Source organism: Theropithecus gelada, chromosome 10 (assembly GCF_003255815.1).
Source record: "Theropithecus gelada isolate Dixy chromosome 10, Tgel_1.0, whole genome shotgun sequence".
In the NCBI taxonomy this organism is placed as follows: domain Eukaryota; kingdom Metazoa; phylum Chordata; class Mammalia; order Primates; family Cercopithecidae; genus Theropithecus; species Theropithecus gelada.
Window position 1 is genome coordinate 67,546,558 of NC_037678.1, and position 27,868 is coordinate 67,574,425.

At 45.9% G+C, this 27,868-nt stretch overlaps 1 protein-coding gene across 2 annotated transcripts in view; it reads left to right on the forward strand.

The window, feature by feature from the left end:
• The first annotated feature begins 724 nt into the window (after positions 1-724).
• Positions 725-27,868, forward strand: part of EDEM2 (ER degradation enhancing alpha-mannosidase like protein 2) — a 33,481-nt gene continuing 6,337 nt past the window's right edge. Inside the window, exons 1-9 of one of the 2 annotated variants that reach the window (XM_025399383.1) lie at positions 725-931; positions 1,161-1,271; positions 3,357-3,396; positions 6,249-6,354; positions 11,014-11,139; positions 14,041-14,252; positions 17,239-17,380; positions 22,832-22,956; positions 25,209-25,353. In XM_025399383.1, the coding sequence (XP_025255168.1) occupies positions 825-931; positions 1,161-1,271; positions 3,357-3,396; positions 6,249-6,354; positions 11,014-11,139; positions 14,041-14,252; positions 17,239-17,380; positions 22,832-22,956; positions 25,209-25,353 (1,114 nt within the window). In that variant the 5' untranslated portion in view covers positions 725-824. The remainder of the gene's footprint in view (positions 932-1,160; positions 1,272-3,356; positions 3,397-6,248; positions 6,355-11,013; positions 11,140-14,040; positions 14,253-17,238; positions 17,381-22,831; positions 22,957-25,208; positions 25,354-27,868) is intronic. The other variant, XM_025399384.1, reaches the window with a different exon arrangement.

Genomic DNA, 27,868 nt, shown 5'->3' on the forward strand with positions numbered 1-27,868 from the left:
AAATAAAAAGTAGGAGTTAAAGACAGAAGTTAAATCAGTAGTCAGACAGCCCAGCGCTGCATTCCAGGCCTGGTAATTAAAGATCCAGCCCTGAACTAACCGGTTATATTATCTATAGATTCCAGACATTGTATGGAAAAGCATTGTAAAAATCCCTGTCCTGTTCTGTTCCCTTCGGATTACCGGTGCATGCAGCCCCTAGGCACATACCCACTGCTTCCTCAGTCAATCACGACCCTCTCAGGCGGACCCCCTTAGAGTTGTAAGCTCTTAAAAGAGACAGGAATTGCTCACTCGGGGAGCTCGGTTTTTGAGACTTGAGTCAGCCCACGCTCCCAGCCGATTAAAACTCCTTCCTTCTTTAACCCGGCGTCTGAGGAGTTTTGTCTGCGGCTCCTTCTGCTACATAATAATGGTAGAGGCTGAACATTTCTCATGTTTACCCAGCCTTCATGCTTAATAAGGTTGTTGAAACAAATATGATAGAATGCATTTTAAATGCTCCGTACAGTACTGGTACACAATAAGTGCTCAATGCACGCTAGCTGTTATTATTAAAACATTAATTAATAACAGTAGTAACAACAGCCACTGTCTTTAAGACACGTTGATCAGTGTTTCCGAAACCGTATATCCCAAGTTGCTCTTCGGCCACGTTTCGCTGCCCATTGCATTCCGGGGCTTGTAGTCCGGAAGTGAGAGGCTGATTTCTCAGCGCGCAGGCGCAGTGGCGCGGGTCCCCGGAAGAACCCGCAGCAGCTCCCAGGATGAGCTGGTTGCAGTGGCTGCTGCTGCTGCGGCGGCGCTGAGAGGACACGAGCTCTATGCCTTTCCGGCTGCTCATCTCGCTCGGCCTCCTGTGCGCGCTGCTGCCTCTGCACCATGGTGCGCCAGGTCCCGACGGCTCCGCGCCAGATCCCGCCCACTACAGGTGAAGGAGGCCAGGTTCCCGCCCTTTCGCAGTTGGGGAATGGGATGCGCGAACCGGGTCCCTTCCCTTTCTGTCCATCCCAGTTCTCCTACCCCGACTTGCTCGGACCCCGCCGCTAGGTCCCAGGCAGAAATCAGCTAGTGATTCCCACTTTCCGCCCTGTATCTTGTTCTTCCCCCGCTTGTTTTTGTGTTCTGGCCCCATGCCTGATTTCTCGTCCCACGCCCAGGGAGCGAGTCAAGGCCATGTTCTACCACGCCTACGACAGCTACCTGGAGAATGCCTTTCCCTTCGATGAGCTACGACCTCTCACCTGTGACGGGCACGACACCTGGGGCAGGTAGTGCGAGCGGAGGGGCAAGGGGCGGCCAGGGTCTGACTCTCCGGGCCTAGGCGGGCGGGTCAACTGGGGCTGGTGGCTTCATGGTCTCCTCACCGGCACCGGAAAGCCCCCAGATGAGCTACAACCGCGCTCCCTCCAATTCTTGCTATCACTTCCAGGATCCATTTAGCCTCTCTCAGTGAAAAAAAAGTCCTGGATTAGCCGGGTGGGCTGGATCGCTGGGCTCAGCGCCAGCAGTAACAGGCACCAGCTGTGGGGACATAGGCAATTTCTGGAGTAACAAGAAACCGTGGAAGGGCTCCAAGAATTAGAAAACCCAACCCTTTCATTGTGCAGGTGGGCATTCAGGTCGAGGAAGGAGTGTGACACTCCTAAAACTTAACTGTTTGTAGTTGGTGTTCCCTGTGCCTGAAATACACTCTCCCCGTTTTCCTCCCATAACTGGCTGCTGCTTGTCATTCAGATCTCAGCTCAGTAGTCACCTCCTCAGCATCCGCTTCCCTAACGACCCACGAATCCCTTTTAAGTCACTCTCACAAGTTACCTGTTTTATTTTCTTTGTAGCACTTCTCTTTGATACTCTCATTTTCACTTATCTACTGGTTTGTCTTTCTCGTTCCCACTAGAATAAAAATCTATGAGAGCTGGAATTCACTGGCTTATTCCTTGCTGAGTGAAGAATCATTGCATTAGCTGAAGCTGGCATTGATTGAACACTGTGCTAAACATTTTACTGTGTCATCTCCTTTAATTATCTTAATACCCCTACGAGTTAGGTGCCATTATCCCTGTTTTACACACGAATGTGCTAAGGTCGAGAGAAATTAAACTCAAAACTTGTGATGGTTTTTATTTTTTTAAGTTGCAACAAAGTAAATACAAATGGCAAATTCAAGTGGTAAAAAATTATATACAATAAATATCTCCCATACCCTAGAATTCCAACTATTAACTTTCCTTCGTATCTCTCCAGAAATATTCTTGGTTTGTGCCATTATACATATAGATGTGTATATGTGTATCTTTTTAAAATGAACTTCTTAAAGGCATAATTTACATATAATAAAGTATACTCTTTTTTTTTTTTGAGATGGAGTTTGTTGTTTCCCAGGCTGGTGTGCAATGGTGTGATCTTGGCTCACTGCAACCTCCGCCTCCTGGCTTCAGGCGATTCTCCTGCCTCAGCCTCCCAGGTAGTTGGGATTATAGGAGCCCACCACCACACCTGGATAATTTTTTTGTGGAGATGGGGTTTTGCCATTTGGCCAGGCTGGTCTTGAACTCCTGACCTAAGGTGATCCACCCACCTCGGCCTCCCAAAGTGCTGGGGGATTACAGGCATGAGCCACCATGCCTGGCCTATGCTCGTTTTAAGTGTATAGTGACCACCATCACAGTCAAGATATGAAACACTTCTGTTATCTTAAAAAGCTCCCTTGTGACCCTTTATAGTTCATCCCTGCACCACCACTGACCCTAACAATTTCTGATCTGCTTTCTGTCAGTAAGTATGTCTTTTTGAAACACAGATGGAAACATACTAAACCACCCTGTCTTTTTCATTAAAAACAATTCGAATATCTTTCCATCAGCACATAGAAGTCTTGATGACAATCTTTTTGATAACTTCATAGTTTTGCACTGTTTATAACACAGTTTAATCACCCATCAATGGGCGGACAGTTGGGTTCTTTCCAGCCTCTTGCTGTTCTAAACAATACTGCCATGAACACTGTCAAACAGCTGTTCACTGTGGGGTAAATTCCTAGATGTGAAAATTGGTGAAAAGCCTGTGCTTTAAGCTACAATCGTATACTGCCTCCCAATGGTAGAGGAGAATGCCAGAATATAGGTGATGTATTTAATTACAATGGAGCTACATCAGCCAACCCTCCCAGGTGCATTAAGTGGGTCAGAGGATCCCTGCGATTTTCACTGTGGTTTCTCTGTTGTGACTGTAAGTGGGACAGGCAGAGGCATTACTTTGCCTCATTTACTTTTAGGGGGATCAGATCTAGGGCAGCCATAATGTCTGGTATTTGATTTTCTTACTAAGCGGCTGGGATTTCTGTCCTTTTGCAGTTTTTCTCTGACTCTAATTGACGCACTGGACACCTTGCTGGTAAGTATCTCGTCTGTTTCTTTTCCTTTCCACCGTTACATAACCAACATCCTTCCTCTTTTGGCAGCTTGACTGTGGGTGAAAAATGAATTCCTTTCCTAGGCCTTTTATTTGCATCTCATGATTCTGAACTGTCCGCTGCAGTTGCCTAGCTACATAGGGAAAAATGAACTACAACTTATGCAGATTCATTTATTTAGCAAACATTTATAGAGGACCTGTTATATACGGAGACTTGTAATAGGCTTGTATAACTCTGTGGAGGATACAGAGACTTTGACATCCTCCTCTTTTCAGAGGCTTACATTCTAGGAGCCATGTTCAATGATAATAAAAGGATATCAGGTTGAGCACGGTGGCTCACACCTGTGATCCCAGCACTTTGGAAGGCTGAGGCAGGCAGATCACCTGAGGTCAGGGGTTCGAGACCAGCCCAGCCAATATGGTGAAACCCCGTCTCTATTAAAATACAAAAAATTAGCCTGGCGTAGTGGCACATGTCTGTTATCCCAGCTACTGGGGAGGCTGAGGCAGGAGAATTGCTTGAACCCGGGAGGCAGAGGTTGCAGTGAGCTGAGATTGCACCATTGCACTCCAGCCTGGGTGACGAGTGAAACTCTGTCTCAAAAAATTAAAAATAAAAAAATAATATCAGTGACTAATTAGTATGTTTGTGTAGGGCTTAGTATAGACATGTATTAATTCTTCCAACAACTTCTTGAGGTAAGTACATATACTCCTTCTTATGGCTAAGAAACCTGATGCTTACAACTGGGTGCAGTGGCTCACGCCTGTAATCCCAGCACTTTGGGAGGCCAAGGCGGGAGGATCACTTAAGCACAGGAGTTCAAGACCAGCCTGGGCAATATGGTGAAACCCCGTCTCTACCAAAAATATAAAAAATTAGGCATGATGGCACATGTCTGTGGCTCCATCTGTTTGGGAGGAGGGTGAGGTGGGAGGATTGTTTGAGTCAGGGAGGTAGAGGTTGCAGTGAGCCAAGATTGCACCACTGCACTCTGGTCTGGGTAACAGAGTAAAACCCTGTCTCAGACAAACAAACAAACAAAAGATATAAAAGAAACCTGATGCTTAGAAAGGTAAAAAGGGCCAGGCGTGGTGGTTCATGCCTGTAATCCCAGCAGTTTGGGAGGCCAGCATTACTTGAGCCCCGGAGTTCAAGGCTGTGATGAGCTGTGATCACACCACTGCACTCCAACTTGTGCAACAGAGCAAGACCCTGTCTCAAAACAAAACAAAAAAAAGTCTTGGACTGGTCCAGGTCAAGTACCCATTCCATAGCCAGAGGGATGGGATCAGCCTCTCCCAAATCACAGGAGTGACTACTGGGGAAGAGTGATTCCTAGAGGGTAAACTGAGATGTTATTTATTGTCAAAAGAAGAGAGATTGAGATTGCATTTGGCTAATGATTGAAATAAAAAGGGTTTATTTTCTCAAGCAAAAGAAAGTCTAGAGGTAATTTCTAGCGTTGGGTCAGCTACTCAACCGTGTTATCAGAGACTAGGCTCTTTGTAGCTTTGCATTCTAGTATCGTTAGTGGTTTGGCTTTTATTCTCATGCTTAGTACCTCATGGTCTCACATAGCTGCCATCGCTTCAGAAATCAAGTCTCAGTTCAAGGCAGAAAGAGAGAGACTAAAAGCCATGTTAGCTGTGTTTGTCCCTTGGTATTAAGAAAACAGAAGCCTTCCCAGAAGTGCCCCCAGTAGAATTCTCAAGGGTCAGAATTGACTGGGTAAACAATCAACTGCAGCAGCAAAGGAGGCTGAGAAAGCTTCTGGATTTCCAACCTCTGATGGGAGGCCATGAGGTAAAGAGGGTAGGAATGAATTTAGTTTTGGGTCAGCCAACCTGTTCTGTTTTCCACAAGGTTGAACATGACAAGACAGGGTTAAAAACAACTGATACCTACTGCAAAATGTCAAACTAAGACTTTTGGCTGGGTGCGGTGGCTCACTCCTGTAATCCCAGCACTTTGGGATTACAAAGGCGGGTGGATCACGAGGTTAGGAGTTCGAGACCAGCCTGGCCAATATGGTGAAACCCTGTCTCTACTAAAAATACAAAAATTAGCTGGGCATGGTGGCGCATAATCCCAGCTACTCAGGAGGCTGAGGCAGGAGAATCCGGGAGGCGGAGCTTGAAGTAAGCTGAGATCTCGCCACTGCATTCTACCCTGGGCGACAGAGTGAGACTCTGTCTCAAAAAAACAAAACAAAAAACCTAAGACTTCCATGTAGTTTGCATTCTTTATATTGTGTCCGTTTTTGTTTGTTTGTTTGTTTGTTTGTTTTTGAGGCGGAGTCTTGCTCTGTCGCCCAGGCTGGAGTGCAGTGGCCGGATCTCAGCTCACCGCAAGCTCCGCCTCCCGGGTTTATGCCATTCTCCTGCCTCAGCCTCCCTAGTAGCTGGGACTACAGGCGCCTGCCACCTCGCCCGGCTAGTTTTTTTGTATTTCTTAGTAGAGACGGGGTTTCACAGTGTTAGCCAGGATGGTCTCGATCTCCTGACCTCATGATCCGCCCATCTCGGCCTCTCAAAGTGCTGGGATTACAGGCTTGAGCCACCGCGCCCGGCCTATTGTGTCTGTTTAAATGACTACATCGTCACTCTTAATTGGGACCTAGGAATTTACTTAACCAGTCTCTTGATATGAAGTCTCTGGATGATCTCTAGCTCTCAGTGCTTTCTTCTGCTGTCACCAGTCCTAGGAAAGAAACTGGAGGTCTTAAGTGGAATTTGTGAGGGCCACATCAACATAGGATCCCAGACTCTGAATCTGCCTCCATGCATGCAACAGCCTCAGCGTCAGGTCTCTTTTTTATTTCCAGATTTTGGGGAATGTGTCAGAATTCCAAAGAGTGGTTGAAGTGCTCCAGGACAACGTGGACTTTGATATTGATGTGAACGCCTCTGTGTTTGAAACCAACATTCGAGGTGAGGGCTGCTCTCTAGGACCTTTAAAAGAAAAGAGAGTGTGAAATTGCCTCTGTAAACCAAAAAGTGGTAAATAGGATTTTAAGGACTGACCATGCCAGGACCCTTGGCCAAAACCTCTGACCGACAGAGCTCTCCTTCTCTCCTGGAGGATGAGGTGGGGAAGTCTCAGGATTTCCTCGTCAGTTTCAGATATGAAAGTGACCAGGGCACTAAAAGCCTGGAAAGAAATACACCAGATTACTCACCTCTTTAATATATATTTGATACTAGGCACACAGCTATGAACAAGAGAGATATGATCCTTGCCTTCTTGGAACTTACTGTCTGTCCAATCCAATTTTCTGCAATGATGGAAATGTTTTATTTTCTGTGTTTTGGCCAGTGTGGTAGCCACTAACCACATGAGCTCTTGAGCATTTGGAATGTATCTACTACAACTATGGAACTTAATTTTTAATTTCATTTAATTTTAATGATATTAAATTTAAATAGTCACATGTGGTTAGTGATTATTGTATTGGACAGTGCAAATCTAGGGCATTAATCTTCCAAACTTGGCTGCCCGTAGGAACCACTTAGGACCTTTTAAAAAATCCAGATGTTGAAGCTCCACCCTAAACCTAATGAATTGGAATCTCTGGGTTGGGTCCTAGGATCAGTATTTTTAGCAGACTTCCAATGATTCTTGTGAAGCTACCACAACCCTTATTTGCATTGACTTCTAGACCACTTAACAGCTGTCACCTCTGGATGGCAGAGTTCTACTTTTCCCCATTATTTTGTATGTTTTCTGCAATGAAACTTATATTCCAGACATATGATCCATGAAAATTTTTAAAAAGAGAAGAGAGCAGAGGGACAACATGGTCTAAAATCCTGGTTTAGGAATCCGGCGTGAGTTTGAGGCTGTGCTTGTTGGCCGTGTCTCCCAGCTTCTGAGCCCAGTTTGTCATCCGTGAATGAAAGTCATTCTTATACCTTCATTTTTGATATGAATATAATTGATACCAGCTTTCTTTTGGTTGACATTTTCCCATGTATCTTTTTCTATCCTTTCCATCTTTCTGTAGTTTTATGATTAGATACATCTTTTGCAAATAGTGTATTATATTTTATCCATTCTGACAATCTTTAACTGAAACATTTAATCCATTTACATTTACTGTAATTACTGATATATTTGCACTCATTTCTACAGTATTGTGCTCTCTGTGCCATCTTCTGTTTTTTTTTGAGATGGAGTCTCGCTCTGTTGCCCAGGCGGGAGCGTAGTGGTGCGATCTCGGCTTACTGCAACCTCTGCCTCCCGGGTTCAAGCGATTATCCTGTCTCAGCCTCCCATGTAGCTGGGATTGCAGGTGCTCGCCACCATGCCCTGCTAATTTTTGTATTTTTAGTACAGATGGGGTTTCACCATGTTGGCCAGGCTAGTCTCGAACTCCTGACCTCAGGTGATCCGCCCGCCTCAGCCTCCCAAAGTGCTGGGATTATAGGTGTGAGCCACTGCACCTGACCCTGTGCCATCTTCTTTATGTTCCTTTATTCTGCCCTTTTTCATGCCTTCTTTTTTTTTTTTTTTTTTTTTTTTTTGTGACGGAGTCTCGCTCTGTCGCCCAGGCTGGAGTGCAGTGGCCAGATCTCAGCTCACTACAAGCTCCGCCTCCCGGGTTCACGCCATTCTCCTGCCTCAGCCTCCCGAGTAGCTGGGACTACAGGCGCCTGCCACCTCGCCCGGCTAGTTTTTTGTATTTTTTAGTAGAGACAGGGTTTCACCGTGTTAGCCAGGATGGTCTCGATCTCCTGACCTCGTGATCCACCCGTCTCGGCCTCCCAAAGTGCTGGGATTACAGGCTTGAGCCACCGCGCCCGGCTCATGCCTTCTTTAGATTGTTTTTCCCCCATTCCATTTTCCTCTTACCAATATGGAAATTATGCACAATATCTAGCTTTTTACATAGTTTACCAAGTAAATTTAATAAACATAACTTATCAAAGTCCAAATTTAGTGAAAATCTTTGTTCTACTCCTGAATAATGCAAAACCTGGCTTAGAGAACATCCTGACCTATATGCTATAGTTATATATTTTAGTTATTTGTTTTAAATCCTCCATACATTATAATTTTTGTTCTATACTGTTGAAGTTTTGCATTTACGCATATATTTACCACTTTTTTGTTGTTGTTTTTGGTTTGAAATAGAGTCTCACTCTGTCACCCAGGCTGGAGTGCAATGGCACGATCTTGGCTCACTGTAACCTCAACCTCCTGGGTTTAAATGATTCTCCTGCCTCAGACTCCCGAGTAGCTGGGATTACAGGTGTGCACCACCACACCAGGCAATTTTTTGTATTTTTAGTACAGATGGTGTTTCACCACGTTGGCCAGGCTGGTCTCAAACTCCTGACCTTGAGTGATCCACCTGCCTTGGCTTCCCAAAGTGCTGGAATTATAGGTGTGAGCCACTGTGCCTGGCCTTTTTACCACTTTTTTGACTATCTTTTCTTTTCGTGTGTCAGACCTTTTCTCCAAAGTATTTCCTTTAGAATTTCCTTTAATGCAGGTGTGTGCTTCGCAACATTCCCAGCTTTTGTTTATATGAAAATGTCTTTATTCCACTGTCTTTGGTTGGCCTTTGGGTGATATTTTTGCTGGGTGTATGGTTCTAGGTTGATGATTACTTTCTCTTATTGTATTGAAAAAATTTTCCAATATCTTCTGGTTTCATTATTGTTAAGAAGTAATCTGTCAATTTATTATTTCTTTGTAGAGAATCTTGTTTTGGTTTTCACTTTGGTGTCTCCTTTTAAAAACTTTTTATTATGGAAAACTTCAAACATAAAAGTAGAGAAAATAGTATAATGAACCAGATGTGCCCATCACCCAGCATTAATACTTATTACATGGATTCTGGCTGCACTCGAGATCTTTTTTCCCTTTGGTGTTCTGCAGTGGTTTTTTTTTGTTTGTTTGTTTTTGTTTTTTGTTGTTTTTTTTTTTTTTGAGACAGAGTTTCGCTCTTTTTGCCCAGGCTGGAGTGCAATGGCGCGATCTCGGCTCACCGCAACCTCCACCTCCCGGGTTCAAGCGATTCTCCTGCCTCAGCCTCCCGAGTAGCTGGGATTACAGGCACGTGCCACCACCCCAGCTAATTTTTTGTATTTTTAATAGAGACGGGGTTTCACTGTGTTTATCAGGCTGGTCGTAAACTCCTGAGCTCACGCAATCCGCCTGCCTTGGACTCCTAAAGTGCTGGGATTACAGGCGTGAGCCACCGCACCTGGACTTTTTTTTTTTTGAGATGGAGTCTCACTCTGTTGCCCAGGCTGGAGTGCAGTGGTGCCATCTTGGCTCACTGCAACCTCCGCCTCCTGGGTTCAAGGGGATTCTCCTGCCTCAGCCTCCCGAGTAGCTGGGACTACAGGCGTGCGCCACCATGCCCGGCTAATATTTTGTATTTTTAGTAGAGACGGGGTTTCACCATGTTGGCCAGGATGGTCTCCATCTCCTGACCTCGTGGTCTGTCCACCTCGGCCTCCCAAAGTGCTGGTGTTACAGACGTGAGCCACCGCGCCTGGCTTACATAGGGACCTTTTATCAGACTTCCACCTGGTGCAGGCCTGGCCTTGGTCTCCTATTCCCCCTCTGCAGGGAGGAGAGGAATTTTGAAGCTTAGGGTCACCAGTTATTTTCAGTGAGAGGGCCACTCAGGATATGTATTTAGCTATGTTTCCAAGTACAGAACCTTTGTGTCTTTTTAAAAGTTCTAAATAGGCCGGGCACGGTGGCTGAGGCCTGTAATCCCAGCACTTTGGGAGGCCAAGGCGGGCGGATCATGAGGTCAGGAGATCGAGACCATCCGGGCTAGTGCAGTGAAACACTGTCTCTACAAAAAAAAAAAACAAAAAAATTAGCCGGACGGTGGCGGGCGCCTGTAGTCCTAGCTACTCAGGAGGCTGAGGCAGGAGAATGGTGTGAACCTGGGAGGTGGAGCTTGCAGTGAGCCGAAATTGTGCCACTGCACTCCTGCCTGGGGGACAGAATGAGACTCTGTCTCAAAGAAAAAAAAAAAAAAAGTTCTAAATATTGCATAATAAGTTGAAATAGATAAATTAGTAAAATAAAGGTAATAACCACCATTACCCCCTCCCTCCAGGTGTGACAGATGACTGGGAGACAGACAGAGTGACAAATGGAATGAGCATGGGCTTTGGAATCAAAGATACTGAGCCCTACCACCTACTAGATGGGTGACCTGGGGCAAGTCACTTTATCTCATGGAACCTCAGTATCTTCATATGAACAGGGGGCAGTAATAGTTAGTGCTTGGTACACAATAGGGACTTACAGAAAAATAGACACTATTCTTGTGATGCACCAAGAGAAAAAAACTCATAAACTTAACACTGTATAAATATGTGGGATTAAGGGACTCTTTTTTCACTAGGTGGCTCTAGCTTCTTCCCAGTGAGCCCACCCCAATAGAGGGAGGTTTTTTGTTTGTTTGTTTGTTTTTTTACCCATGAAATAGCCTCAGGAGGTCCTGAGAACATGCACCCCCAATAGAGTGTTTAGGTTTAACTCGCACAGGGGAAAGATCCTTGGTCCCTTGGTCTTTCCCTTTGGACTGTGCTATTTGCTTTCTGTGCCATCTGTAGTGGTAGGAGGACTCCTGTCTGCTCATCTGCTCTCCAAGAAGGCTGGGGTGGAAGTAGAGGCTGGATGGCCCTGTTCCGGGCCTCTCCTGAGAATGGCTGAGGAGGCGGCCCGAAAACTCCTCCCAGGTAAGACCCACACAGAGATGGGGCAGAGATGAAGTCCATTAGGTCCTGCTTCCCTTGCTGAAGATGGGAGTGGCAGTGCTGAATTAATTCCTGGTATTTCTCAGCAGGTGTATTTGGTATTTCTACCCCCCCAGGCACCCACCGTGGAAATCAGGAGTGTCCTGGGCATTTTAAGGGCCTGCTGGGGCCCTGACCCAGGTGGATGAGTTGACCTCATTATTGTTTGCAGGGGATGGTGGAAGGTGACCAGCCTGGTGGGTGGAAGGCCATTGCCCTTATTTTGAATGAACCCATTTGTCCCCTCCCAGGTACTACGGTTATTTCACACACTGCTGGAGTAACAGGGGCCCAGGGAAGGGTGTTGGTGTGAGCATTAGCAGCCCTGGATTCTAGACTCAGCTCTGCCAGTCAACATTTTGACCAAGCCACTCTTTCGCTTCACAGTTTGTTGTTGGTTTGTTCGTGATGGAGTCTTGCTCTGTCACCCAGGCTGGAGTGCAGTGGCGCAATCTCAGGTCACTGTAACCACTGCCTCCCGGGTTCAAGCAATTCTTTTGCCTCAGCCTCTCAAGTAGCTGGGATTACAGGCGCCCACCACCACGACCAGCTAATTTTTGTATTTTTAGTAGAGATGAAGTTTCACCATGTTGGTCAGGCTGATCTCAAACTCCTGACCTCAAGTGATCTGCCTACCTCGGCCTTGCAAAGTGCTGGGATTACAGGCATGAGCCACTGTGTCTGGTCTCTCTCCACAGTTTAATTTCTCCATCTATCGAATGAGAATCATAATTTCCACCTCCCTACCACATTGGGTTTTGGGGAGGCTAAAATGAGGTCAGGAAAGAGAAACTGCTTAGAGAACCTCCAACACTTTTAAAACGAGAGGGATTTGTTTTGTGGCTAAGCTGTGTCCAGGGCTGCAGGCCAAGCCTCCGTGTTTTTGTCTAGTGAGGCAGTAACACCAGGCTCAGTAGCATCAACTGTACACTGTGTTCCCTTCAGGGTGTGGTGGAAGCTCTGAGGACTGTTCACACCCAGACACGTCACACTGTGCTTTCCACCAGCCTCTTGGCCATCTCACTTATTTATCCCTTTTCTTTCTTTCTTTTTTTTTTTTTTTTGAGACAGGGTCTCACTGTCACCCAGGCTGGAGTGCAGTGGCGTGATCATGGCTCACTGCAGCCTCTTGAACTTCTGGGCTCAGTTGATTCTCCCACCTCAGCCTCCTGAGTAGCTGGGATTACAGGCACACGCCACCGCACGTGGCTAAATATTTTTTGTGGAGATGGGGTTTCACCATGTTGCCCAGGCTGGTCTTGAACTCCTGGGATCAAGTGATCCACCTGCCTCGGCCTCCCAAAGTGTTGGGATTACAGGTATGAGCCACCACACCCGGCCTTTTTATCCCTCTCACATAGCACTTGCCTATCCTTTGGGGGAGAGCTGAGGATAGTGGGTGAGCTGGGTTCAGGTCTCACTCATGGCTCATGGCTCATGGCTAATGGCTTAAGCGTCTTCCTTGCAGACATTGTGTCCTGTGTGATGCATTCCTGGAGGAAACTCTGGAAACTCTGTCTGGGTGCTCCTCCTTTATTATTTAATTATTTTTGGCCATTGGTCATTTTATAAAAAAAGGTCAAGAAACAGGATTTTGTCACTCCCCTTCTTTTTAATACGGCCTGACTTTTCTGAAATACTCCTTAGAGCCCTTCCTGGTTGTGACTTGCTGTCCCGCTGGTGTCTGCCAGATAGCAAGTTTCTTGTCTGTGGCAGACAGAGTTGCTAGACCCTGTGGTTCTTGGAAGTGTCGACACCTTTGTTCACAGATTGGTGACGCACAGGCTGCTCTGGAGTTGTTTGACCTTTAGGCCCGGAGAGGAAATCTCTGCCTCTGGCTGGTTGTCTAGTTCTCGTCTTGAATCAGAAGACACTTGGGTGGGGCGGGCAGAGAACTGGACTGGGGCTAGGGGTGGGCATAGGGCAGGCGTTCCCATCCCAGCTCTGTTTGACACTCTTCTGTGTGGCCTTTGGCTGAATCACTTCTTCACAGGCATGGTTTTCCCTACCTATAAATCCAGGGTCATGCTATATCAGTGGTTTAGTGGTTTATATCCTATTTTGCTTCCTTTTAAAAATTATTTATCCCCTATACTCTTTATTTAAAGCAGAGATCTTTATTTAAAGTCTATGAATGGCTTTGTTTATTATTATTATTATTATTATTATTTTGAGACAGGGTCTCGTCTTGTCACCCAGGCTGGAGTGCAGTGGTACAATCTCAGCTCACTGCAGCCCCCGCCTCCTGGGTTCAAACAATTCTTGTGCCTCAGCCTCCCAAATAGCCGGAATTACAGACGTGCACCACCACACTTGTCTAATTTTTGTATTTTTAGTAGAGACAGGGTTTCACCATGTTGGCCAGGCTGATCTGGAACTCCTGGCCTCAAGGGATCTGCCTGCCTTGGCCTCCCAAAGTGCTGGGATTATAGGCGTGAGCCAAAAGTCTATGAATGGCTTTGAATGGGGCTTACTCTTTTCATTGTGCCACAAGCCCCACCACTTTCTGTGGCTTAACCCCTGCCTGCATTACAATAAGTTACCTGCCTGGACTTTGAAGGCATAGTGTAAAATAAATAAAAATAGCTAAAGCGAGTGTGTGTGGAGCACCCTCATCACGAGCAGGAACCCAAGGATTGTGCAGAGCAGTGTTTGACAGCATCTGGGCTGGGTGGCTGCTCAGGGCCCTCCAGTTACGACATTTATCCTTCTCTGGCTCAGACTCTAGCAGGACACCCAGGAGAAAGAGGAAAGTGCTGGCTAAGGTCCCAGGCTTTGGGCGTGTATCAGAACTATCCCTATCCCCCTGCTCCTGTCCGGGGTCATAATTTTTCAATTGTTCAGCCTTTCAGACCCCCACTGGCATGCCATATGGAACGGTGAACTTACTTCATGGCGTGAACCCAGGAGAGACCCCTGTCACCTGTACGGCAGGGATTGGGACCTTCATTGTTGAATTTGCCACCCTGAGCAGCCTCACTGGTGACCCGGTGTTTGAAGATGTGGCCAGAGTGGCTTTGATGCGCCTCTGGGAGAGCCGGTCAGATATCGGGCTGGTAGGTTCGCTGCTGCCCTTCCTGTTTGAGTCAAAGTTGCCACCTTGGCCCCAGCTTATGAGGCCCAGGGCTCTGAGCAATAAGTTGCAATCAAGCCAAGGAAAACTTAGGGTGACCTTAGGAGTAGTCCAGGATTTGGGCTCAGGACACCAAAAATAGACCAACCCTCCAATTCAAGTTTGGCTTGGAGTGGGGAGGAGAGTGGGAAAGCACATTTTTCTGGCGGGCAGCAGGGGCTACATTAAGCTTTGACCACTTGAGATTCTCTGATTTCTAGGAAGAGGGTCGTATATTTCATGCACCTGACTCACGTGGTGACTTCAGCTCATCAGCTCGTCCGGCCCTCATTTTTACTGTCTGTCTGTATTTGCTGTGTTTTTTAGGACACCAGTTCTGGGAGATACTGAATGACTGTTGCGTGACAAAATGAGTCCTGGCCAGTTAAGTTAGGGGAATATTACACATAATATCCCCCCCTTTTTTGGAGAGTCAGAATGCTCTTGAGCAGAATAAAAGTCCTCTAGTAAAGAAATCTGTTCAACTTTGCTTAACTTAACATTTCCCAAACTTATTTAACACCAGAGCTTCCCTTTATCTTCCGGTACTATTAACCCATGGAAATTGAACACACTTTGGACCAGATGATCTCTAAGGTCAGTTTCAGCTTTTAAAGGGAATAATCCAGTAAGATTAACAGTAATTGAGCCAAAGCCATCCAGGACATACCACTGGATTTAGTCAGAACTGGATTCAAGCCCTGGCCTTGCTACATCGAAACTGTGTGACTCTGAGCAAGTCACTCAACCTCTCTTGTCCTCAGTTACTTCGTCAGTAATGTTAATATGTTAATACCAACTTTGCTGAGTCATTCTGACATAGGAAGACTGCATTCAGGTCTAGGCACATTTTATGCAGAGTCTGGTGCTAATTCAGCTTGAAAAGTAAAGCTTGTGTGAGGACTCCTTGAAAATCCCTTAAGAAGGTGCCCCCTTAAGGCTGGGCACGGTGGCTCATGCCTGTAATCCCAGCACTTTGGGAGGTCAAGGCAGGCGGATCACTTGAGGTCAGGAGTTCCAGAGCAGCCTGACCAACATGGAGAAACCCAATCGCTACTAAAAAAATACAAAATTAGCCGGGTGTGGTGGTGCATGCCTGTAATCCCAGCTACTTGGGAAGTAGAGGCAGGAGAATTGCTTGAACCCAGGAGGCAGAGGTTGCGATGAGCCGAGATCACGCCATTGCCTTCCAGCCTGGGCAACAAGAGCAAAACTCCGTCTCAAAAAAAAAAAAAAGGTGCCCCCCTGGAGACCTGTAGTGAATCCCTTAGTCCATCTCAGGCAGGTTTTGCTCCAGCAATGGGACCGTAGTAGACTGTGTTGGTGCTGTGCCCATATCCTCTCAACTCTTACCATTTCCATGCACACTGGCCAGTCTTCCAACTGCCATCACCTGCGCCTCTTTGCCTAGGGGTCTCCTCTGGTGCCTGGAGCCACTCTGCTTGCCTTTGGCTGAGGGTACTAGGATTTAATGCTACCCGTGAGTAGCTCTCAAGCCAGTAACTGATACCAATGGGAGTTGGTGGATAAACTTTCCAGTTCCCTGCCCCTTTGGTGGGATCACTCCGAAGCTCGAGCTCTGCACTGAATTCCTGAGCTCCCCAGCAGGATTGAACTCCAGTTCCCATGGTGGAAACCTGCCTGATGGCATACCCCTTAAATGCTGCATCCCTTGCCCTGCCTCACTTTACTCCTCCTCTACTGGTGTTTACAGGGACTCGCCTTCCAAATCAACTACTTTCGATCAGAATGAGGTTGTGCCTCTGGGGGAACCCAAACTAACACAGAACAGTTAGCTATTTCTTTGAGTACCAAATGAAGTTACCAGCTTCCATGAGGGTCTAAGCTGTATGAAAAATACATATCTGTGACCGGGCGTGGTGGCTCACGCCTGTAATCCCAACACCTTGGGAGGCTGAGGCAGGCGGATCACCTGAGGTCGGGAGTTTGAGACCAGCCTGACCAACATAGAGAAACCCCGTCTCTCCTAAAAATACAAAAAATAAAATAAATAAAATGAAACAGAAAAATGCATATCTTTGTTTATTTTTTTGACAGAGTCTCCCCCTGTCGCCCAGGCTGGAGTGCAGTGGCACGATCTCAGCTCACTGCAACCTCCCCCTCCTGGATTCAAGTGATTCTCGTGCCTCTGCCTGCTGAGTAGCTGGGATTACAGGCGCACACCACCATGCCTGGCTAATTTTTGTGTTTTTAGTAGAGACGAGGTTTTACCATGTTGGCCAAGTTGGTCTCGGACTTCTGACCTCAAGTGATTCGCCCACCTCAGCCTCCCAAAGTGCTGGGATTATAGGCATGAGCCACTGTGCCTGGCCAGCCAGCATTGGCAATTTTTAACAGTCTCTACAGAGACTGAACAATTTAAAAAAAAAAAAAAAAGTCAAAGGATATAAAAAAAAAGGTACTCAGTGACATTGGTGAAGTCCCCTTTTGCCCCTGTCTCCAGCTATCGGTTTCTCTCCTTAGAACCACTCCGTCAGCTTGCTGGTGAATGTTCTTCTTGAGTTAATTTATGGAAATATGTAAAGCATGCCTGTGTCTTCAGATACTGGAATCACATGCTGAGTGCTGAGAAATCGGACAGATTGTGGGAACAGCAAATTCTCATCTCCCATCTCACACTCACTCTAGGCAGGACATAAACACTCCAAATCATTTTTCTTTTTCATTTTTTGCTCAATGTGTGTAATTAAGTCTTCATAAATGTGCATGAGATGCATCTCTACTATGCGGATGTACAGGAAGGCTGGCCATGATCCAGCCTTGCCCTTCCCTTTCACAGTCTGTGTGTCTCCCAAGAAGCACTGGGGCGCCTACCTTGCATCTTCCTGGGTAGTCAGGGTTGGGGGTGAGTAGATCCTTCTTTGGCCATCAGCCTTCCCCTTGGGACCATGTGTCTTTCTCTCTCTCAGGTCGGCAACCACATTGATGTGCTCACTGGCAAGTGGGTGGCCCAGGACGCAGGCATCGGGGCTGGCGTGGACTCCTACTTTGAGTACTTGGTGAAAGGAGCCATCCTGCTTCAGGATAAGAAGCTCATGGCCATGTTCCTAGGTAAAAAGGGCAGAGTAAGGGAGCTTTTCCCCTGATTTTTCTTGTTGATGTGTGATTTGTTTAAAAACATTTTTTTTTTTTTTTTTGAGACAGAGTCTTGCTGTGTCTCCCAGGCTGGAGTGCAGTGGCACAATCTAGGCTCACTGCAACCTCTGCCTCCCAGGTTCAAGTGATTCTTGTGCCTCAGCCTCCTTAGTAGCTGGGACTACAGGCGCACACCATCACACCCAGCTAATTTTTGAATTTTTATAGAAATGGGATTTCACTGTGTTGGCCAGGCTGGTCTTAAACTCCAGACCTCAGGTGATCTGCCTGCCTTGGCCTCCCAAACTGCTGGGATTACAGGTGTGAGCCACCATGCCCAGCCTGAGTGCCTGCAGAATCAGTTCTGAATTCAGAGTCACTATGGACTTAACACTGCCCACTTCATGCCCACTACACCACTTCATGCCTTCTTGCAAAAGCCAACTGAAGCATGCTGCATTCTGTGTATATAGCCCTGTATTTCTTATCTCCTGGCCATTGCACATGGCGTCTTCTTTGCCTAGAATGTCTTTTTTCCTGTCTTCCTGTGTCCAAATTCTTTTCACCCTTCAAAGCCTAACTTAAATGTCACCTTGCCCAGGAAGTAGCTTGATCCTTCTTCAAAATTTAGGACCTTTAGCATCTGTTTTGCAGTTAGCTCTTATCAACAGTTACAGCTCTACTAATTGAATGCAGAATCCATGCCTTATTCATCTTGTTTCTCACAGTGCTTTACATGTGGTAGGTAATAGATTAATGCCTGTTGAATAAATACATCTTACCCTCCAGGCCCTTAGACACTAGCAATATTAAGGAATTGTTGAGCACCTAATTACCATTACTATTATAGCAACAGTAGTCCCCTGTTATCCACAGCTTTGATTTCCATGGTTTCAGTTATCCACGGTCAACTACAGTCTGAAAATAGGTGAGTACAGTCAGATAAGGTATTTTGAGGCTGAGTGCAGTGGCTCATGCCTGTAATCCCAGTGCTTTGGAAGTGAGGATTGCTTGAGGCCAGGAGTTTGAGACCAGCCTGGGCAATATAACAAGACCCCCTCTCTTAAAAAAAAAAAAAAAAAAAGATATTTTGAGACACCAAATTTACATAATTTCTTTTTTTTCTGTCTCTTACCAAAGAGACAAATTCACATAACATCTATACAATATATTGTTATCATCGTTCTGTTTTATTAGTTATTGTTAATCTCTTCTCATGCCTAATTTATAAATTAAACTTTTTCGGCTGGGCACAGTGGCTCATGTCTTTAATCCCAGCGCTTTGGGAGGCTGAGGCAAGAGACTTGCTTGACCCCAGAAGATCAAGATCAGCCTGGGAAACATGGTGAGACCTTGTCTCTACAAAAAATTTTAAAAAATTAGCTGGACATGGTGGTGCGTGCCTGTAGTCCCAGCTACTTGGGAGACTGAAGTGAAGGATTGCTTGACCCTGGGAGGTTGAGGGTGCAGTGAGCCATGATCATACCACTGCACTTCAGCCTGGGTGACAGACTAAGACTCTGTCTCAAAAGTAAAAATTTTTAAAAATTTAATGAAGTAAGCTTTCTCATAGATGTGTATGTATAGGAAAACAGTAGTCACGCGTTGCTTAATGACAGGGATATATTCTGAGAATTGCATCGTTAGGTGATTTCATCATTTTGCAAACATCATAGGGTGTACTTAAGCAAACCTAGATGGTATAGCCAACTACACACCTAGTCTATATGGTGTAGCCTATTGCTCGTAGTCTACAAACCTGTACAGCATGTTACTCTCCTGAATACTATAGACAATTGTAATAGAATGGTAAGTATTTATGTATCTAAACATAGAAAAAGTGCAGTACAAATACAGTATAAAAGATAAAAAATGGTACATCTGTATAGGGCACTTAACCATGAATGAAGTTTATAGGACAGGAAGTTGCTCTGGTTGAGTTGGTGAGTGGTGAGTGAACGTCAAGGTCTAGGACATTACACTGTTGTAAACTTTATAAATACTGTACACTTAGGCTACACTAAATTTATTTAATTTTTTTTTTCTTTCTGCAATAATAAATTCTTTTTTTTTTTTTTTTTTTGAGATGGAGTCTCGCTCTGTTGCCCAGGCTGGAGTGCAGTGGCATGATCTTGGTTTACTGCAACCTCTGCTTCCCCAGTTCAGGTGATTCTCCTGCCTCAGCCTGCTGAGTAGCTGGGATTACAGGCACCCACCACCACGCCTGCCTAATTTTTTTTTTTCCTTTTAGAGACAGAGTCTCACTGTGTTGCCCAGGCTGGAGTGCAGTCCTGCGATCTCGGCTCACTGCAACCTCCGCCTCCTGGGTTCTAGCAATTCTCCTGCCTCAGCCTCCCGAGTAGCTAGGATTACAAGTGCACGCTGCCACGCCCAGCTAATTTTTTGTATTTTAGTAGAGACAGGGTTTCACCGTGTTGCCGAGGCTGGTCTTGAACTCCTGAGCTCAGGCAGTCCACCCGCCTCAGCCTCCCAAAGTGCTAGGATTACAGGCATGAGCCATGGTGCCTGGCCTAATTTTTGTATTTTTAGTAGAGACGGATGGGGTTTCACCATGTTGGCCAGGCTGGTCACGAACTGCTGACCTCAAGTGATCACCTGCCTCGGCCTCCCAATGTGCTGGGATTACAAGCGTGAGCCACCATGCCTGTCCTCCAATAATAAATTAACATTAGATTACTGTAACTTTTTTACTTTGTAAACTTTAAATTTTTTAAAAACTTTTTGACTCATTTGTAATAACGCTTAGCTTAAAACGCATTGTACAGCTATACAAAAATATTTTCTTTATATCCTTATTCTCTAAGCTTTTTTCTATTTTTACTTTTTTATTTTGTTTTTACCTTTTATACTTTTTTGTTAAAAACTAAGCTACAAGCACACATTAGCCTAGGCCAACACAGGGTCAGGATCATCAATATCACTGTCTTGCATTTCCCCATGTTATCCTGCTAGAAGGTCTTCAGGGGCAGTAACACTCACAGAGCTGTTATCTCAGATGATGACAATGCCTTCTGGAATTCCTCGAAGGACCTGCCTGAAGCTGTTTCACAGTTGACTTTTTTTTTTTTTTTTTGAGATGAAGTTTCGCTTCTGTTGCCAATGCTGTAGTGTAATGGTGCTATCTCGGCTCACTGCAACCTCCACCTCCCAGGTTCAATTCTCCTGTGATTCTCCTGTCTCGGCCTCCTGAGCAGCTGGGATTACAGGGGCCTACCACTACTCTTGGCTAATTTTTGGTATTTTTAGTAGAGATGGGGTTTCACCATGTTGGCCGGGCTGGTCTCAAACTCCTGACCTCAGGTGATCCACTTGCCTCGGCCTCCCAAAGTGTTGGGATTACAGGCGTGAACCACCACACCCGGCTGACCTTTTTTATCTAAGTGGAAGGAGTACTCTAATGATAATAGTATAGTAGATACATAAGTGAGTAAATATTTATCAAATATCGTGTACTGTACATAATTGTATGTTATACTTTTATGACTGGCAGCACAGTAGGTTTGTTTACACCAATATCACCACAAACAAGCGAGTAATGCATTACATTATAAAATTACAACAGCTGTGATATCTTTAGGCTGTGGTGATTTTTCACCTCTATTATAATCTTATAGGACCACCACCATCTCTACAGTTCAGTGTTGACCGACATGTTGTTATATGGCACATGACTGTATATAGAGTTTATATAGTACTAGCCATGGTTTCAGACATCCACTAAGGGTCTTAGAACATATTCTCCTCAAATAAGGGGGGACTACTCTACTCATTTTTTCAACAAATATTTATTGAATACCATGGATGTGCCAAGCATTGTGCCAAGCTCTGAACGTGGACTGTTTCATATAATCCTTACAACTCCTGTTTGAGATTATCTTATTTATTTGCATGTATATTTGATACTTTGTTCATTCAGAAAATATTTATTGCTCATTGTACTAGTGTGGGGGATTCTGCAGTAAACAAAACAAAGTCCCAGGCCTCATGGATTTACAATCTAGGGGAGAGATATAAGGGATAAATTCAAGTTCCCACTAGAATGTAAGTTCTCCAAGGGCTGGATTTTGTCTTGTTTACAAACTCATAGGTGCCTGGTACCTGGTAGGTGCTCAGCGAATGTTTGTTGTGTCCATAAATGACTGAAAAGTCTCACAGATACTTAACATTACTGTTTTAGTCCATTTTCATGCTGCTGATAAAGACATACTCGAGACTGGGTAATTTATAAAGAAAAAGAGGTTTATTGACTCACAGTTCCACATGGCTGGGGGGGCCTCACAATCATGGCGGAAGGTGAAAGGCACATCTTACATGGCGGCAGGCAAGAGAGAATGAGAGCCAAGTGAAAGGGGAACCCCTTATAAAACCATCAGATCTCGTGAGACTTATTCACTACTACGAGAAAAGTATGGAGGAAACGGCCCCCATGATTCAGTTATCTCCCACAAGGTCCCTTCCACAACACATGAGAATTATGGGAGCTACAATTCAAGATGAGATTTAGGTGGGGACACAGCCAAGCCATATCAATTACTACCACCCCCCCCCCCCCCCCCCCCTTTTTTTTTTTTTTTTCTGAGACGGAGTCTCGCTGCCTAGCCCAGGCTGGAGTGCGGTGGCCGGATCTCAGCTCACTGCAAGCTCCGCCTCCCGGGTTCACGCCATTCTCCTGCCTCAGCCTCCCGCGTAGCTGGGACTACAGGCGCCCGCCACCATGCCCGGCTAATTTTCTTGTATTTTTTAGTAGAGATGGGGTTTCACTGGGTTAGCCAGGATGGTCTCGATCTCCTGACCTCATGATCCGCCCGTCTCGGCCTCCCAGAGTGCTGGGATTACAGGCTTGAGCCACCGCGCCCGGCCGCTTTTTTTTTTTTTAAGATGGAGTTTCACTCTTGTTACCCAGGCTGGAGTGCAATGGCGTGATCTCAGTTCACGGCAACCTCCGCCTCCCAGGTTCAAACAATTCTCCTGCCTCAGCCTCCCAAGTAGCTGAGATGACAGGCATGCACCACCACACCCTGCTAATTTTGTATTTTTAGTAGAGACAGGGTTTCTCCATGTTGGTCAGGCTGATATTGAACTCCCGACCTCAGGTGATCTGCCTGCCTCGGCCTCCTAAAATGCTGGGATTATAGGTTTGAGCCACCGTGCCTGGCCTCATTTTGTAGATCATAAGGCTGAGACTTAAAAGGGAAAAACCCACCCCAGGTCATGGTTAGCAATGTGGTAGAGCTGGAGCTGGAATTTGAGCTGGAAGTTTGACTCCAGAATCCATGCTCTTTTCTAGCCTGCTTGTCTCATTGCATCCTGGTGCTCTTTCCAAAGTGTAAGTCCTTCCGTTGTCCAGGCCTGCCTTTTGTCTCCCTAATCACTCATATGTCCATTATCCCATCTCTCCCATTGCAGAGTATAACAAAGCCATCCGGAACTATACCCGCTTCGATGACTGGTACCTTTGGGTGCAGATGTACAAGGGGACTGTGTCTATGCCAGTCTTCCAGTCCTTGGAGGCCTACTGGCCTGGTCTTCAGGTAGGAATGATCAAAGAATGTGATCATCTTTCTATGGGTCTGGCAAAGCAAGCTCATTCTGATGTATAAGTCAAATATGGTACTTTGTTAGTTACTTGAGTACTTTTTTTTGGAGGGACAGGTTGAGGATGGAAGAGAGACCTAGAGTGAATTAGATAGATTTAGAGTTCTGCCAAAGTAAGTGTCAGGAACTGAGCTTCCAGTTTGCCATGGAACGTTGTGGTACTTAAAGTCGACAGTGCATTTCCAGTCTGGGCAGGAATGGCCATTGGCAACAGCTGTTTCTCCACTGGGCGTTTCTGTCCAATCTCATTCTTGACAGTGGGCCTGAGGAAGGGCAGGAAGCAGCTCATGCCGCTCTGCCATCTCGTTATTTTCTCATTACATGGTCTGGTAGAGTTGTAGCCGGAAGGATCTTAGAGCCTATCTAATCTGCCCCACTTTGCTGTTCCAAAATAGTGCATGTACCAAAATGTTTTCATAATCTACGTTTTTAAAAGTTTTAAGAAAAAGTAGGCCCACCTGGGCAACATAGTGAGCTCTCATCTGTACAAAAAATAAAAAATTAGCCGAGCATGGTGGCACATGCCTGTAGTCCCAGCTACTCAGGAGACTGCAGTGGAAGGATTGCTTGAACCGCGAAGATCAAGTCTGCAGTGAGCCATGATCATGTGTCTGCAGCCTGGGTGACAGAGTGAGACCCTGTCTCAAAAAAAAAAAAAAAAAAAAAAAAAATGACCACCAGGTTTCTATCCAGAATAACCAGGTAGACATTGTGTCATTTACCAAGAAGGGAAAAAGGCCAGAGTAAGGAGGCAACTTTGTGGGAATGTAAAGGAACCAAGAATTTTTTTAGGAAATGACAAGTTTGTTCTGTCCATGAGACGTCCAGTGGAGACGTCAAGGTCAGCTGCTTCCCTGTGAGATTACATTAGTAGTAATGGCTACTTAGCAATAGCAGGTAAAATTATAAATGCATATATCCTTTGACCCAGTGATCCTAATTCTGAAAATGTATCTTACACATAACACTTTACATCTGTTTGATGTGACATATGCAGAATTATTTATTGCCACATTAGTTGTTGGAACCAATTCAAATAAAAATATCTGAAAACCAAATTTCTGTATCTAAAAATATGGAGGTAATTAATATCCCTATTAATAAGGAACCAAAGGCTATTTTTTAGTGTGGGGAAAATAACGTATACTCATGCATGTAGAAACTCTGGAAGATTATACAAGAAATCTGTAATGGTTATCTGAAGCCAGGCAGGATGGGTCGTGGTTGTAATCTCAGCACTTTGGGAGGCTGAGGTAGGAGGATCACTTGAGCCCAGGAGTTTGAGATCAGCCTGGGCAACAAAATGAGACCCCCATCTCTACATAAAATAAGAAAATTAGCCAGGAATTGTGGTGTGCACCTGTGGTCCCAACTACATGGGAGACTGAGGTGAGAGGATCTCTTTTTTTTTTTTTTTTTTTTTGACGGAGTCTTGCTCAGTCGCCCAGGCTGGAACGCAGTGGCGCAATCTCAGCTCACTGCAAGTGCCGCCTCCCAGGGTTCACACTATTCTCCTGCCTCAGCCTCCCGAGTAGCTGGGACTACAGGCGCCCGCCACCATGCCCAGCTAATTTTTTTGTATTTTTAGTAGAGATGGGGTTTCACCGTGTTAGTCAGGATGATCTCGATCTCCTGACCTCATGATCCACCCGCCTCGGACTCCCGAAGTGCTGGGATTACAGGCGTGAGCCACCACGCCCAGCCGAGGTGAGAGGATCTCTTGAGCCCAGGAGGTGAAGGCTGTAATGAACCATGATTGTGCCACTGCACTCCAATCTAGGTGACAGAGCAAGACCCTGTCTCAAAAACAAAAACAAAAATGGTTGTCTTTTGGGGGTGTGGTGGTGGGAGTGAGACTTAGCACAAACTTTTCTCTATTCTTAGACTTTTGAACTGGCTGGCTGAATTCCAAAACTGTTAGTAGCTGACAATGACTCAGAAGATGTAGGGACTTAACATACAATCTCTGTTCCTTCCAACAATGTATGAGATAGATGGTGTATGTTATGTCTTATAGATGAGGCTCAGAGGAGTCCAGTGCCTGGCTCAGCACCACACTGAGTAACTGGCAGACTCAGGGATTGATTCAAGGCCTTTTTGGCCCCACAGATTGTACTTTGTCTTTTCTTAAGGTCTGTAGGGTTTTATGCCTGCTGTCTACCTGCCTAACAGCCACTTTCTCCCACAGAGCCTCATTGGAGACATTGACAATGCCATGAGGACCTTCCTCAACTACTACACCGTATGGAAGCAGTTTGGGGGGCTCCCGGAATTCTACAACATTCCTCAGGGATACACAGTGGAGAAGCGAGAGGGCTACCCACTTCGGCCAGGTGAGCAGCCTCTCTGGCTTGTCATCTGCCCGCAGGCTCTGGTTCCTGAAACCCCAAATCCCCTCTACAAGGCTCCATGCTTCACAACTGCCCACAAGTTCATTTTTTTCCATCTGTTCCTTCCAGTGACTCTGGGTGGTTTTCTTCCTAGGAGTTCATTATCCCCATGTTTTCAGATATGGAAACTGAGGCCTAGTGGGATGAAATGGCTCGCCTCTGGTTCTTAAGTGTAGGAGCCAGGCCTGGAACCCAGGACTCCTAACTAAATTGCAAGCTCTTTCTTTTTTATTTTTATTTTTTTGAGATGGAGTTTTGCTCTTGTTGCCCCGGCTGGAGTGCAATGGCGTGATCTTGGCTCACTGCAACCTCTGCCTCCTGGGTTCAAGCGATTCTCCTGCCTCAGCCTCCTTGAGTAGCTGGGATTACAGGCATGAGCCACCACGCCCAGCTCATTTTGTATTTTTAGTAAAGATGGGGTTTCACCATGTTGGTCAGGCTGGTCTTGAACTCCCAACCTTAAGTGATCCACCCACGTTGGCCTCCCAAAGTGCTGGGATTACAGACATGAGCCACCGCGACTGGCCCAGTATGCTCTTTCAAATCAGGAAATGAGTGAGAAGGAAAAGGCCAAGGTTGACTCCTTTTGAGCTCCTGCCATCAGGAGTTCAGAAGTGTAGACAAACTTCCTAAGTCCATGGGTCAGATAAATTATGCTTACGTGTATGGAATGTTAGAACTGTGGCACAGACCTTAGGAATTACCTAGTCTCTTCCACCTCCCCATTTGCAGCTCAGAATCAAGCAAAGGATTATATTTGAGACATTCTCTTACATTCCTTTCTAGCCCTGGTGTCCTCTGATTCACTTCAGGGAAGCTGAAAATTGTGAGGAGGGGAAGAAAAAGGGGGACAAAGGAAGGAAGCTTAGTCAGCACGCATAGTCATCCCCCACCCCAAAATAGGCCATGAGGCCATTGTCTTAGACACTTCCCACTTTCCCACCTGAATTGCCTTTCAGCCATGGGACAGGCCTTCCTAGTGGCTTCTGCTTATGCTGCCTTCTTCTACCTCATTTCCTTCCTCTTCTAACTCAAATGATTATGTGGGAGGTGTAGAGGGTTCCAGGAGAGGGAATAAAGAGCTAATTAGTCACTTTTGACTCCTTAGAGGCCACTGTTACTGATGTTTCCCGTGCATTCGTTCTCATGGCATGTTTTTAAAACAAGAAACTCAGTCGGGCATGGTGGCTCACGCCTGTAATCCCAGCACTTTGGGAGGCCAAGGCGGGTGGATCACCTAAAGTCAGGAGTTTGAGACCAGTCTGGCCAACATGATGAAACCCCATCTCAACTAAAAATACAAAATTATCCGGGCATGGTGGCGTGCACCTGTAATCTCAGCTACTTGGGAGGCTGAGACAGTAGAATCATTTGAACCCAGGAGGTGGAAGTTGCGGTGAGCCAAGATCATGCCATCGCACTCCAGCCTGGGCAAAAAAGAGCAAAACTCTATCTCAAAATAAATAAATAAATAAATAATAAAACTAAGAAGCTCTGAGAAGGTATCATATCTAGTGTTTGTTACCAACAGATAAAGATCAGGGTTTGGGACTAAATGTAAGACATAGGCTTGCACAATCTTAGGGTTAGAGGGAACTTGAGAGTTGTTCTAATTGGAATCTTCCTAATATGGTCCTGTCAAATAGTTATCTAGTTTTTGCTTAGTTTCCACGAGTGACAAGTGACAAGAAGCTTGCTACTTAACAGCAGCAACCTGTTCCATTTGCAGGACAGGCCGGCAGGAATGCATTCATGGAAAGTAAGACACTACTGGCCAGACGCAATAGCTCATGCCTGTAATCCCAGCACTCTGGGAAGATAAGGCAGGAGGATCACTTAAGCCCAGGGATTCAAGATCAGCGTGGGCAACATAGTGAGACCTTGTCTCTATGAGAAATAAGAATAAATTAGCCAAGAGTGGTGGTGCATGCCTGTAGTCCCATCCCAGCTACCTGGGAGGCTCGGGTGGGAGGATCACTTGAGCCCAGGAGGTCGTAACTGCAGTGAGCCATGATTGCGCCACTGCAGTCCAGCCTGGGTGATGGAGTGAGACCCTGTCTCAAAAACAAAAACGTAAGGCACCACTGTCAGGAATCCAGGAGTGCCTTAATCCAGTCATCCCTCCTACCCCAAAACAATGACAAATAGGAGATAAGGATTACTCTTTCACTAGATTTGCCACATCCCTATACTCTCATATGTGTCTCTGATCAGCAGTGTTGGAGCACAGAGCCTATCCTAAAGGCCTCTGCAGGTTTTTACCTCCCTGTAAGTCCAAATCTGAACTTTGGGCTGTCACCTTCCTCTAGAGCAGGGATCCCCAACCCCCAGGCTATGGACTGGTATGAGTCCGTGGCCTGTTAGAAACCAGGCCACACAGCAGGTGAGCGGCATGTGAGCAAGCGAAGCTTCATCTGTATTTACAGCCGCTCCTCATCGCTCACATTGCTGCCTGAGC